This window comes from Somniosus microcephalus, chromosome 17, assembly GCF_052327205.1.
Source record: "Somniosus microcephalus isolate GS21.2 chromosome 17, FLI_Smic_1.0, whole genome shotgun sequence".
Lineage (NCBI taxonomy): Eukaryota > Metazoa > Chordata > Chondrichthyes > Squaliformes > Somniosidae > Somniosus > Somniosus microcephalus.
In genome coordinates, this window is record NC_141003.1 from 29,025,617 (window position 1) to 29,040,871 (window position 15,255).

The 15,255-nt window shown below is 43.0% G+C and overlaps 1 protein-coding gene across 2 annotated transcripts in view; it reads left to right on the forward strand.

The window, feature by feature from the left end:
• The window catches only part of LOC147105607 (anoctamin-2-like), a 164,812-nt gene that overhangs the window by 109,500 nt on the left and 40,057 nt on the right, over positions 1–15,255 (forward strand). For both annotated transcript variants that reach the window (XM_086010149.1, XM_086010150.1), the window contains exons 16-18: positions 11,489–11,563; positions 12,638–12,839; positions 14,653–14,764. In XM_086010149.1, the coding sequence (XP_085866275.1) occupies positions 11,489–11,563; positions 12,638–12,839; positions 14,653–14,764 (389 nt within the window). The remainder of the gene's footprint in view (positions 1–11,488; positions 11,564–12,637; positions 12,840–14,652; positions 14,765–15,255) is intronic.

Consider the following 15,255-nt stretch of genomic DNA (forward strand, 5'->3'; position numbering starts at 1 on the left):
TTAGAAGTACCTTTGCCACTGGCACCATCATAAAGGTGGCAGCCATAGCTCATTGATAGCACCCTCGCCTCGGAGTCACGTGGATGTGGGTTCAAGTCGCGTGCCAGAGACTTGAGCACAAAAACTAGGCTGACACTCTGCAGTCTGGACGGAGGTTCCGTCTTTCCGTTGAGACGTTAACACCGAGGCCCCATCTACTCCCTCAGGTAAACAAAAAAGACCCCACAGCACTATTTCGAAGAAGAGCAGGGGAGTTCTCCCCGGTGTCTTGGCCAATATTTATCCCTCAACCAACATCACTAAAACAGATTATCTGGTCATTATTACATTGCTGTTTGTGGGAGCTTGCTGTGCACAAATTGGCTGCCACGTTCCCTACATTACAACAGTGACTACACTTCAAAAAGCACTTCATTGGCTGTAAAGCGCTTTGAAGCATCCTGAGGTCAGGAAAGGCGCTATATAAATGTAGATCTGGAGGATGAACAAAATATTTCTCTATGAAATATAAACAAGGGCAGAGATAGGGCTGGAAGATTCCATTCCTAAACAGCCTGGGGGTGAGTTACATTCCAGCCTTCGTGAGAACCTAAGAAGCTTAAAAATAAACCAACTCAACAGCTTGAATTAACCTCAGAGTATTTATCCCTCCATCTCCATCCAATCCTATGTCTGCATTCTTGCTGCACCTGATCCTTTGTGGCCCACTTCAGCTTTTCCTTATCCCCTGTCAAACTCCTTTTCCATGCCAAAGGCGTAATCAATTCTTTTTAAGCTTTCATTCTCTTTCACAAGAGTAATAGGTTTTGAAGAGGAAAGTGCTTTAAAAATGCCTTTTGAATTGGTAATGGTCAATGTTATTACAGTCAGATCTATTAGCCTTTACTCTTTGAGACAAACACAATCTTTCTGGTTTATAAATATTATCCATTTTGATGTATATATAAAAATAAACACAATTCCAGGTCCTTAAATGGACGTGAATCAGCCTGACTCTTTCTGATTACAAATCTCCCTCCTCACATTTCGAAGCTGTTGACAGCACTGAGCACAATATAATCAGTAATGGCTTTTATTTAAAACCCTTCTTTTGTGTTTTTATTCTGCTGTTGAATTGAGTATCCCTAACACCCAAGAATTCATTCTTTATGGGAGAAATGTTCCTTTCACTCAGGATATGGGGCCTGTTGCAACAACAGGGTTGTTAATGGAAGGAGAATGAGAGATAATAGTTAAATCAGACCTTGCCTCCTATACCCCCACCCACCACCCAGTAAAAACACCATCATCATAGACAAAGTCTTTGAGAGTTCTTTTCCTTTGGTATAATGCAGTGTATCATGGTGGAAATAAAGAAAGAAAGAAAGACTTGCATTTATATAGCGTCTTTCTCGACCACCGGACGTTTCAAAGCGTTTTACAGCCAATGAAGTACTTTTGAAGTGGAGTCACTGTTGTAATGTGGGAAAGCACATCATCACATCATTTGTGTACAATCTTATCAGCCATGAGGATACAGGTCAGCCATGATCTGATTGAATGGCGGAACAGGTTCCTATGTTATCATGATGAAAATGCTGCATGAATTTTTTGTCTCTTTATAAGAAAAAGGTTTGTAAAACACTTTTTTTTTCATGATGACACTACACGCTTTTCAGTCCAGTTGTTTTCTGTTGAAGAAAACGTAAGGATAAATTTTACAAATCTGTCACAGAGCTTTGAGTAACGGGGGTGGGGGAGGGTGTGGAACGCACATTGGAAATTTGAGCGCTGAGGTTGGTGCTTCCCGCACGCTTCTCCATCCCCAATGGACAGAAAAGCATGAGGATATGGCGCCGAAATTTCCAAAATGGGCTCCAGTCACCCAAAGTTCTGTGCCGTGAGCACAAGTTCGAAAAATCGACCATATGGAGTTCAGCAAGATAAGTAACACTCCAATTAATAGAATGTTTACTGGATTGGACCCAAGAATGTTAAATGACTTGTTAGTCAGTTTTGACATAATTGCCTGGCACACCTGAAACTGGGGTGTAAATCGATTTAAAAACAATTCTGAGTTACTGTAAGAGTGATGTTCTGGGATCTCTGCCGTGTGACCCAGTGGCTGTAGCAAAAACATCTTTTCAGTCACCACCAGACCTTGTCGGGTGTTTTTGATAATATCAAATGAATGCAGAATATGGTTGTGCTCAGCTGACAACTTTCTTTGGCATGCAATCCCTGTGATGTTGACAAACCAGGGGTCTGCATCTGAGGAAAGACACAAGCTGGCTCCCAAGACAGTGGGTTACTGTTCCTCCATGATCACCACCGTATTCTCCTCCTCACTCGGGCTCAGTGATTTATCTGGTGTTTCCTCCTCAAACTGCCCATCTAAATCCCCCAGGGTGGATGTCCCTGTGCTGGTGTTTGTGACAGGTGGAGTGAGTGATACAGGACACAGTGAGGTGGTAACGTCTTTCACTTCAGTGGGAGCTCAGGCTGATCTCTGGGAGACCCCTATTGAAGAGGAATATCTGATAAAATGCGAATCTAGCAACACTCCTTCTCACAGATCTTGCATGACAATGCACTCTGTGTTAGAAGTGAATAAGTAGGGCAGAAAGAAGAGAAGGAAAAGGGTGTTAGTAGTCCGGAGCTTGAGGGAGGCCTCCTGCACCCCCTCTATGCTCTCAGAAATTTGAAAAGGGCCTCTTCAAAGGCACTTAAAGGCTTAATATTGGGAAGCTCACTTCCTGAACAAGATTGTACCTGCTAGTTATCTGTAAGCAGAGCAGTATTTTTGTGATGTTGAAAGATTGAAGAGCACAGAGTACCTAGAATGCATCCCACCATGTGTGTGAATAAATGGGCATGCATCATTCAACTAAGTTTTGTTGGAAGTTTACTTTATGGGCTCAACTTTATAAATGTTAGTGTGGCAATAATCCTAGTTTGAAGTTGCTGTTGGAAACTGTGCAGTACTGTAGTATGGACCATGAATGTGATACTAGGAAAGAGCTGTAAGGTTGTCTCTGTGTTTTGCAAGCCACTGTAATCAAGATGCAATAGGTTGAAGGAAACACTTTGTGACATACATGCTTTGCCCATCTGCTTGGTATAAGGAAATGCTGGGAAGCTTTTCCCTTGGCAGATTTTTCCTAGTGGGCAAATTTCTTTCACATCTGCTCCCAGGTCCTCTGAACATTTTGAGATGACATTGACCCTTTCTGCCACTTCCTCATGTACAGTCTGCATCACTGTCCAGCAAGGAGGCTGATGAAGTGGGCAACTGTCCTTTTGCCTAGTGCCTGAAGAAGCAACTCCACTGCTGCATCAGTGAAGTGGCCAGAGGACTACTACTGCTCCATCATTCCACCACCAAATTTCTCCTTCACAAAAAGACCCAGTTCCCTTTAAATGGCTGCTGTGCACATTATTCCCCCAGCCCCCTGCTCCGCCATACCCTTGCCCATTGAATGAGGTCACCATGGGAGATCTAGACCAGGAGCTCAATATGAATACTTAATTAGGGTTGACCCTAGTGCTCTCAGAAAGATCACAGCCAGCAAGGAAAATCTGCTCTATAAAAGGATGGCTGCTTATTGGGAATAGGGATTTTTCGGCTGATTCCCCAATCAGGCAATGTGGTGAGGAGCATTTCAAGCAAGGAATACTGGTCAGGAACTTGTGGGCCTCATTTTCCATCTCTTCATTTAAATGGCTGGAAAATCCGGGGCTGTGGGCCTGTGATTTCCTGACCAATACTCTCTGTGAATGCCACTCCTTACTGGAGTGCCCGATCAGGGAATCAGTTCTTTGAAGTATCTGTGGTAATTCAGGATATAAAGGGTGTGCACTTACCCTGGGTATAAAGGATGAATAGTTATTGAGGATTTAAGAATTTTTCCCATGCCGTACTGCTGGAATCATGACGTAGGTGAGATCTACAACAAATAACAACAACAACTTGCATTTATCTAGCACCATTAACATAGAAAAGCATCACAAGGCACTTCACAGAGGGTAATCAGACAATTATTTACCCCGAGCTAAAGAAGATACATGGATGGGTGACTAAAAGCTTGGTTAAAGAATTAATTTTTAGGAGCATCTTAAAGGAGGAGAGATTTAGGGAGTGAATTCCAGAGCTTAGGGCCTATACGGCTGAAGGCATGGCCAGCAATGGGGGGAACAAAGGGAGTTGGGGATGCATAAGAGGAAGAGTTGGAGGAACGCAGAGTTCATGGAGAGTTGTAGGGCAGCAGGAGGTCACAGAGCTGGGGAGGGGTGAGGCCATGGAGACATTTGAACACGAGGATGAGAATCTTAAAATCAAGCTGTTGGTGTATCGCGAGCCAATATAGGTTAACAAGCACAGGAGTGATGAGTGAACGGGACTTGGTGCGGGTTAGGATATGGCCAGCATATTTTTGGATAAGCTCAAGTTGGTGGAGGGTACACAATAGGAGGCCAGCCAAGTGTTGGAATAAACGGGTCTTTTTCTGAGTGGAAGGCAGTGACTGGTGGGGTACCACAGGGATCGGTGCTAGGACCCCAGCTATTCACAATATATATTAATGATCTAGACGAGGGAACTAGATGTAATATTTCCAAGTTTGCAGATGACACAAAGCTGGGTGGGCGTGTGTGCTGTGAGGAGGATGCCAAGAAACTCCAGTATGATTTGGACAGGTTGGGTGATTGGGCAGATGCATGGCAGATGCAGTATAATGTGGATTAATGCGAGGTTATCCACTTTGGTGGCAAAAACAGGAAGGCAGATTATTATCTGAATGGCAATAGATTGGGAAAAGTGGAAGTGCAGCGAGACCTGGGTGTTCTTGTGCACCAGTCGCTGAAGGTAAGCATGCAGGTGCAGCAGGTGGTTAAGAAGGCAAATGGTATGATAGCCTTCATAGCGAGAGGATTCGAGTACAGGAGCAAGGATGTCTTGCTGCAGTTGTAGAGGGCCTTGGTGAGACCACATTCTGAGTATTGTGTGCAGTTTTGGTCGCCTTATCTGAGGAAGGTTGTTCTTGCCATGGAGGGAGTGCAGCGAAGATTCACCAGACTGATACCTGGGATGGCAGGAATGATGTATGAAGAGAGATTGGGTCGATTAGGCTTATATTTGCTAGAGTTTAGAAGAATGAGAGGGGATCTCATTGAAACTTATAAAATTCTAACAGGACCAGACAGACTAGATGCAGGAAGGATGTTCCTGATGGCGGGGGAGTCCAGAACCGGTGGTTACAGTCTAAGGATAAGGGGTAAGCAATTTAGGACAGAGATGAGGAGGAATTTCTTCACCCAGAGAGTGGTGAACCTGTGGAATTCTCTACCACAGAAGGCAGTTGAGGCCAATTCATTAAATATATTCAATAAGGAGTTAGATATATTTCTTAAGGTTAAAGGGATCAAGGGATATGGGGAGAAAGCAGGGACAGGGTACTGAATTTGGATGATCAGCCATGATCTCATTAATTAGCGAAGCAGGCTCAAGGGGCCGAATGGCCTACTCCTGCTCCTATCTTTTATATTTCTATGTAGAGCATTGGAACAGTCGAGTCTGGAGACAACCAAATCATGGATGAGGGTTTGAGCAGCAGATAAACTGAGGCAGGGGCGGAGATGGGTGACGTTATGAAGGTGGAAGTAGACAGCCTTTGTGATGGAGCAAATGTGGAGTCGGACCCTTAGAAGCCAGCAGTGCACTGAAGTAGTCAGAAGCTCAGTAGGTGTGGGGTGGGCTTTAGGCTAAAAAAGTTTACCTTGAATCTTGAAGTGAGTAGTAGCAGAACAGCAGCCAATTCTTATAGTGTAATCCAGTAGAGCAGCATAGCCCTGAAGGCAGAGGAATCCAGGTGTCCAGGAAGTCAAATTTGAGCAGAGTTTCAGCCATTGAAAAGAGCTCATTGAAAATAAGGAACAAGCAGAGTCGGGGGATGGGCAGTGGGCTCTGTACAGGTAACTTTAAACTGGTAGCTTGAACTTGTAGTTTGGGTGAAAATCCACCCACTATTAAAGCCGGGGGGATATTAAGCAGTGGAAGAGAGGAGATTGGGGGAGTAAGGGCAAAGGACGGCAATGAATGGCCAAGGATAGAGTTACAGAGGGGAGGAGCTCAGTGAGGAGCTGCCAGCCCAGGAGCCACCTTGGTAGTGTCTACTGGTGTCTGTTATAGGGAACCATATTTGTCCTGTACTCTGTGGGTTGATGAGTGGCCTGAGTAGATGTCCTTCTTAATAGATTATCCCCTTGAGGTGCCCCAGGTGCAGTTCTGAGACTGCTGCTTCTCTGGTGCCATGTGTGACAGCTTCAAAGAGCGTAATTACTCGATTGTCAGTGTTTACAAGGCCAGACAGCAAATTGCCAGTTTTCGAGCAGAATGTTGCAGTGAGTCTGCTGCTTAGGCTTTAAGGGTCTGTTGGAAATGGCAATGCACAAAGCAATCATCAATAAAGCAGCAGCGTCAACCTGGCGTGCAGATTTCTAAGACTGCAACAGGTTTGAATAGAAGGTGGAGAGGAGCATTTCTGTTGCATAGCAACTGGTTTTATATTGGTCTGTTAAGTCAGATTCAGGGAGGTCCAGCGTCGGTGGGATGGCTCATTGCGTTTATACTGTTAAATCCAGTTTCCGTAGGCCAGCAGCTGACTTGAAGACCTGGTTAAGTCTGCCCGTGTTCCATGGAAACTGAATGACACACCATAAACACCAGGAGCTGGTGCCCAAACTCCAACTTAAAGACCAATGGAAAAGTCCTCAGTCAGCATTTTAATCAAGGAGTGAAGTTTTATGAGGCCATATTTCCAACAGTAGCCTCACCCGCCAGGAGTGTCTATTGTGATGTTCAGGCGTGCGCTGCCCTTGATTTTCAAACCAACGGGTTTGTAAAATTTGAGTAAATGGAGATTGAATCTGGAGTTAGGGCTGGACCTGAAAGAAACCCCAGAGTGAGACTCTCTGGAGACAGGATTCTTGCCAATGTTCCTTCCAACCGCGCAGTAATCTGCCAGGCCCCGCGCAGGCCGCTCACAAGCTTTTTCATTTGAAATACCGCGCATGTGAAGAAATTTAAAGGGACTGCGCATTGAAATAAACAGGCCGTGCACAACAAAGACAATTTAGAGGAAACATTGATTCTCACTCCACATTACTGCAGAGTCTATCCAGCCTTAATGTTGGGTTTACACCACACAGGCGGTACTTGAATGCACGTGGAATGAATAATATAAAATAACCTACTGATGTGACCAACATCTGAGGTATTGATTTACCATTTTATTGCTTATTCTGTCATGAAGTTTCTCAGCATTACTTGACAAATCACAGAATAATGCTTAGCTCAAGATGTTAACCCAACTACCCATTCCCCCACATCCATGAAGTCCCATGCATTAGATTACAATTTCACAACTCAAGCTGGCTCAGTTTTTCACAGTGGCACAGCCGGTATCTGTTTGTAATTTAGCCTGCTTTGTGCAGGGGGATAACGTCATTTTATGTGGATCCTGCCAGTAGGGGGTGTGCATGTGCAGGAAATCTTTCCTGTCTGTATGGCAACTTAAAAAAACACAGCTTAGCTGTTTTTGAAACAGCTACTTCCAGATCGCTCCATCTTTTGGATGAGAGGCTAAGCCAACGTCCCTTTATGCCTGACTGGTTAGACGAAAAATACCCCATGGCACCATTTGAAGAATAATTCTCTGGGGGTCCAGGCCAACATTCACCCCTCAAACAGCACCGCCAGCAAAATACTTGCTGCTCGTAGGATCTTGCTGGGTGCAAATTAGCTGCCGTATTTACCCAAATAACAACACTGACTGCACTTCAAAGGTAATTCATTTGGCGTTCAGCTCTGTGCAGCATCAGAAGGTGGTGGTTACAAGCCCCACTCCAGTAGTATTGAGGGAGGGCTGTAATGTTGGAGGTGCCGTCTTTCAGGTGAGACATTAAACCAAGGTCCCCTCTGCCTCACATTGAATACACCCGTAGGAAGATAGGCAACCAGGAAAATTAAGCATACTATGAGACTGAGAAGGGCAGACCATAAGGAAAAATTAGGTATATACGGGAGAGAAACAAGCTGGGAAGAAAATTAATCATTTGTTTTCTGACAGACTCAGTGGGGAGGCCTTGGAGCATTGGGAAATAGTAGCCTGCGGGTCCCATTAACTAGGAAGCACACAAGAAGGTTAAAAGCGACACCTGTGCTATATAATCTTTACCTGTTTAGGTTTGGAGAGGTACAAATCGGAATTGGTTATTTACTTAGAATCATCGAATCTTACAACACAGAAGGAGGCCATTCGTCCCACCGTGCCTGTGCCGGCTCTTTGAAAGAGCTCTCCAATTAGTCCCACTCCCCAGTTTTCTCCCCATAACCCTGCAAATTAGTGCTCTTCAAGAACGTGTCCAATTGCCATTTGAAAGTTCCTATGGAATCTGATTCCACCACCCTTTCAAGTAGTGTGTTTCAGATCTGTGTGAAATAATTTCTCCTCATTTCCCCTCTAGTTCTTTTGCCAGTTATTTTAAATCTATGATCTTTGGTTACCACCCCATTTACCACAGGAAACAGTTTCTCCCTACTTGCTCTGTCAAAACCCCCTCATAATTTTGAACACCTCTATTAGGTCTCCCCTTAACCTTCTCTGTTCTAAGGAGAACAATCCCAGCTTCTCCAGTCTCTCCATATAACTGAAGTCCCTCACCCCTGGTATCATCCTTGTAAACCTCCTCCGTACCTTCTCCAAGGCCTTGACATCCTTCGTAAAGTGCGGTGCCCAGAATTGGACACAATTCAATGCCTCTATTTACAAAGCCAAGTGTCCCATATGCTTTCTTAACTTCCTTATCAATTTGCCCTGCCACCTTCAAGGATTTGCAAATATGCACCTCCAGATTCTTTTGCTCTTGCACCCCCTCAAAATAGTCTCATCTAGATTATCCTGCCTTTCCATGTTGTTTTTCCCAAAGTGCATCACTTCACACTTATCCACATTAAATTGCATCTGCCACGTGTCTGCCCATTTCACTACTCTGTCTATGTCCTCCTGAAGTCTGCTCCTATCCTGCTCACTAGTTACTACATCCGAATCATCTGCAAACTTCAAAATTGTTCTCCCTATATCAAAGTCCAAGTCATTCACATATAGTATAACAAGAAAAGCAATGGTCCTAATACCGATCCCTGGGAGACCCCACTGCATACTTCTCTCCAGTCGGAAAAAACATCCGCTCACCACGACTCTCTGCTTCCTATCCCATAGACAATTACGTACCCAAGTTACGACTGTCCCTTTAATAGAAAACTTGAAAGGAAACATTTGCTGGGCTATGGGGAAAGAGCAGGGGAATGGGACTAATGAATAGCTCTTTCAAAGAGCTGGCACAGGCATGATGGGCTGAATGGCCTCCTGTGCTGTATGATTCTATGAAATCAGCTCTGCCTACATGTCCCTGTACTGTAAACTATTTGATTAATCAAAGGCAGCAAGAGTTCATTAATAGTTGATCTAAGGAATTGCCTTGTTGTGGCTATGCTTCACTCAGTACGAATAATTTGCTGCAGTAGTGGAATAATGAGACAGTTGAAATACCTGATTGTGGCTATGTATGGGAACAGCTGTGCTTGCGAGTGAAGAGCAGGGAAAGTGAATCACACTGTTTATTTAACCACAGGATATTATTTCAGTTGATTATTCCAGTTGATTATTAATTTTGCCTGACTTTGCAGCTTCTTTTCAGGCAAGTAACTTGTAAAATGACCTAAGCAGAATGGCAGTCAAAGCCTATTGCCTGGCGTTGAATTATTTATGATTTTCTGCTGAGTGCATTGTGCAAAGGCATTAATCGAGTTCAACCAAGTACCAAAGCACTTGCAGCTTCCCTTTGTGTAAGCATGTGCTGCATACTCACGATTTGTTTTTATCTGGAAAAAAAAGACAGATATTTTTACATTATAAATATCTTGTAATTCTTAGTGTTACCCTGAAATGGAAAAGAAAAACAAGGGAAACCTTTGAACTAATGGTTCTCTCAGATCAAAGTTAAACGTTAATGGGATTTGGCTCCTAAAGACTTCTGGAATTACAGTAGCCATGTTCTCTCAGTGGACCCATAAGCTTCTGTATAGAAATAAAACTGTGACCAAACGCGCTAATGCCAAGTTGTAGCTAGACCTATCTGTACTGGTCCAAACGTTGTCTACTATCTGTCAGCCTCAATCGACATATGTCTCTCTTTACATCACTTTCTACCTGACACTCTCGTTTTGTCCTTGCCCATGTCCCTGTAATGAGATTCTTAAATAGAAATGTTATTGTTCTTTCATATTCTCATTGTTTCTCCATCTCTGTTATCCCCTTCCTTCTGCTCTAATCTTCTGACTCTTATCACAGTCGCCACGCTTGTCTATACTGCCATGACAACAATTACTTGCATTTATGTTACACCTCTTAAAATATCCCGATGTTTTACGGAGCAAATAAGAACACAGATCAAAGTAATAAAGGATGAACCGTGATGTGAGAGTTAGGAGAGGTATCTGAAAGCTTGATTGAAAAGATAGGTTGTGTGAAGGTATTTGAATGGGGTAGTGAAATGGCAGAGGGGTTTAGGGAAGGAACTTTAGAGACAGAGAAATCTACTACTGTGATAAAATAATAGCTGTTGCAACACTCCCTCTAATAATGTGCTACTCTTGCAATTATAAACTTGACACTTTTTTCCCCCATTTATTTTGGATTGTCTGCACGAATTTAATATAATTACAGGAAACTTTCAATTTACCGGCACCTAAATAACTGGAAATCTCGGTTAACCGACAAAATTCAGGAGTAGGTTTTACTTCATATTGTATTTGCCTTCCTCCGTCTGTTGCTGTGCAAGGGTGTGGCTGCAGCTGTTGCTAAGCTACAGAGACGCTTGGAACTTGTGGCCATTGTTCTACACTTGTTGCTAAGCAACAGGGTTTGTTGCTTTATATGGAGCTGTCAACTCTCCCTATCTTTTACTATAGCGTTCGGTTATCCGGAATTTTTGATGAACCGACACCACGTCGGTCCCGTCCGTGCCAGATAAAAAGAAATTTCCTGTAATTAATACGCTAGTTATTGACACTTATTACAGTCAGTGATAGACACACAAATGGTCAGTGATAAACACACAGACAGACAATGGTAGAAGCACGGATAGACAGTTATAAACGCATAGATAGACAGCTTTAGACAGACAGATAATCAGTGATAAAGACACAGCCAGTGATAGAAATGTTAGAAAAATGCCTAATTGACTTGAGGGCTGAAATTGTGCAGCTCTGCTGGCAGTGTGGAGTCCCTCCAGATGTGAGTGTGAATTGGAGGTGGAGTTACATCGCTGTAACCCCAGTAATCATCCCGAACACGGCTCCAAGCCAGCAGCAGAGCCTCTCACTTTCTGCCCTGTGCTGTGTTCATCACTAATGATTGCTTTATTTCTCCCCCTCCCCCTCACCGAGCAGGCAGAAAATGAAAAGCTGACCTGGAAGGATCGAGTTCCTGGCTATCTGGGGAATTTTGTGTCAATTCTGTTCATGGTAGGTTTGTTTATTCTAGTTAAGGGTGGGAGGTGTTGTGAATGAGGGCGACCTGGGATTCAGCAAAGTTCAAGTTTTCAATGGCACGCCTAATCAAGCAGCAGTAACCTGGAGTCTGTAAATATAACCTCAATATCACCTGTAAAATCTAAACCTGTTCCTTTTAAAATAGGCCCCACAATAAATAAAAGGGACAGAAATTTAGAAATGTAACAGACTGCGATTTTTGAAGAGCATGAAAAGGCTGATACCCCGGGAACCACAAAATTCAAAACAGACGATGACAGTCGGGCACATTTTCTCGCAAAAGATCTAGAGATCACATGGTTCCCACAAACCAATCAGCTTTACTGTGGAGGATTGATGGCAGACATTTTTATTTTGCAATATAAATATTGAGCACAACCACTTTTATTTGTGAATAAGAAAGGATATACTTGCCATAAAGTGCAGTAAAGGTTCACCAGACTGATTCCTGGGATGGCAGGACTGTCGTATGAGGAGAGATTGGGTCGACTAGGCCTGTATTCACTAGAGTTTAGAAGAATGAGAGGGGATCTCATTGAAACATATTAAATTCTGACAAGGCTAGACAAACTGGATGCAGGGAGAATGTTTTCCCTGGCTGGGGGGTTTAGAACGAGGGGTCACAGTCTCAGGATATGGGGTAGGACATTTAGGACTGAGATGAGGAGAAATTTCTTCACTCAGAGGGTGGTGAACCTGTGGAATTCTCTACAGAAGGTTGTGGAGGCCAAGTCACTGACTATATTTAGGAAGGAGATAGATATATTTCTAGACACAAAAGGCATCAAGGGGTATGGGGAGAGAGCAGGAATATGGTATTGAGATAGAGGATCAGCCATGATCATATTGAACGGAGGAGCAGGCTCGAAGGACCAAATGGCCTACTCCTGCTCCAATTTTCTATGTTTCTATGTTTCTATAAAATGAATTTTGCTTTCTGAAAAATGTTAGAAATGAAAAGCACCTCAAGCCTTAACAAGGGTTGTTAGAGTCATTATCACTCGAAGAGAGATTTGTGAATTCAGCTAACCCTAATCCTCTCTGCAGATTGGCCTGACATTTTCGGCTGTCTTTGGAGTGATCATATATCGAATCTCCATAGCAGCGGCCATGGCGATGAGTACAAATGAGAGCACAAAATCAAACATCCGGGTCACGGTAACCACAACAGCCGTCATCATTAACCTTCTGGCGATCCTCATCCTGGATGAGATCTACGGAGCTGTGGCCGAGTGGCTGACTAAAATGGGTAAGCCTGTGTTACAAGATAGCAGTAACCTTCCAGCGGAGAGCCAAAGAATCGATGCTACATTAGTGGGACACAGCTCCCTGGTGGGAGAGTGGCTCTGGTGAACTTTCCCTTTAAATCCACGGTGAAAGTATTATGGAGAATAGTTTCTAAAATCATAAAGAAGATTGTTGTCTAGGCCTTTGTGAAGATCTTTGTGCTCAGCTGGGAGAAGAGATCAAGGGGGCCATGATTCTTAAAATTTACTTTTGGGATGTAGGCATCATTGCCAAGGATTTATTTGCCCAGCCCAAGTTGCCCTGAGAAGAAGGTGGTGTGCCTTCTTCTTGAACCACTAGTAGCAGATTGATACAACTGAGTGGCTTGTGAGATTGTGTAGGCCACTTCAGAGGGCAGTTAAGAGCCAACCACTTTAGTGTGGGATTGGAGTCACATATAGGCCAGTCTGGGTAAGGATGGCAGGTTTCCTTCCCTAAAGGACATCAGTGAACCAGTTGGGTTTTTATGACAATCTAACAGCTTCATCGTCACTTTTACTGATACCTGCGCTTTATTTCCAGATTTGTTTATATGAATTAAAATTCTCAAACTGCCATGGTGGGGTCTGAACTCACATTTTCTGGATTATTAGTCCAGGCCTCTGGATTATTTACTAGTCCAACAACACAACCACTACACTATCGTACCTGCTTATTATTAGCTAAGCAATCCTCAAGTCAAAATTTGCTGAAGAAGCAACTAAACACCTTTTAGAGTTTTGCTAATTTATTGAGTCATCTATCATCTAGCATAATATGTGTCTGTGGAAGCATTCAAAATACAAATTGGCATTTCCTGATTAAGGAGGGAACAGAAAGTTAAAGATTTGGAACCAAGCAGTCAAAATGGCCTGAATAAGTTCTGTACTTGGATCTAAATGACGGAGAGTGGACCAGATGGATTGAATCACCTGTTTTGAGCATGGTCCAAATATAGCTCAATGAATTAGAAGTTTTTTTTACAATTAATTTTAGATGAGATTTTATTAGTGATGTTGCATTCTTCTCACCATTGATGCTAAGCACAGCTTGATACAATAATTCAACTTTGCTTATTTGTTGAAGTAGAAGGTAGAAAAACTGAACAAATGTTGATATCCAAATTTATTATAAACTTACGTAAATTGCCAGAGTCAAAATGGTCACACACAGAGCAAAAAAATCAGGTTTTCTTAGTGTCCTGGTCATCATTTCTCCCTCGACCCACACCACCAAAAACAGATTAACTGGTCATTCATCTTATTTGCTGTTTGTGTGATCTTGGGCTGCTGCCTTTGCCTGCGTAACAACAAAGGCTACACTTCAGAAATAATTCACTGGTTGTGAAGCACCTTGGGATGTCCTAAGGATATGATGAGGTGCTGTATAAATGCAGGCGCTTTCTTTCTTTTCTGTGTTATATTAATAGAGTGTGGTTCATGGTGGTAACTAAACTAAAAAAACATTGGGTACAGTGTTGTTGCTAATTTTTGTGGTGGGAACGTATAATAAATGCTGCATGACTTGTTTGTTACTGAGCAGCATCAGGGGATGGTAGTTACCTCTAGTTAGCAGTGGTAAGGTCATTTGCTCAGACTTGATAGAACTTCCAAGAAGTTCTGCCTGTTATTACTCAACTTTCACCTAAACAAGGAAATGCTGTGAAACTTGACAATCTAATAAAGGAAGCAAAGTGTTTTGATAAGTTTTTGCACATGCTTTTTTATATTAATATTTCTGATTTAAAGATCATTAAATATACTTAAAATTGTTTGTTATCTGTTTCTTTTTTGCAGAAGTCCCCAAAACAGAAAAGATCTTTGAAGAGAGATTAATTCTGAAATCGTTCTTATTAAAATTTGTCAACTCTTATGCCCCTATTTTCTATGTGGCCTTTTTTAAAGGACGGTAAGTTTCAACAAGTTAATGTCTTCGGCAAAAACTAATGGGTATACCTTCCACTGGATGTTAAATGTAACAAGTATACGCTGGGAGTTTCCTCAGGAATTCTCCCGATCGGTCGGAGTAACTTTGGCGAGGGATCAGTGGAACTCCATTCATGTGGTGTGTCCAGGATTTCCACCAATCTTCATGTAGTGTGTCCAGGATTTCCACCACTCTTCATGTGGTGTGTCCAGGATTTCCACCAATCTTCGTGGTGTGTCCAGGATTTCCACCAATCTTCATGTAGTGTGTCCAGGATTTCCACCAATCTTCATGTGGTGTGTCCAGGATTTCCACCAATCTTCATGTGGTGTGTCCAGGATTTCCACCAATCTTCCAGCGAAGTTACAGCCAATCAGGAGAACCAGCAAGGACATTCCAAGCGATAATGTTAAAAGGAACGGGAAACCGGTAAAGCGCAGTAACAGCCGTGACTGCTGGGATTGCTGAGGTTT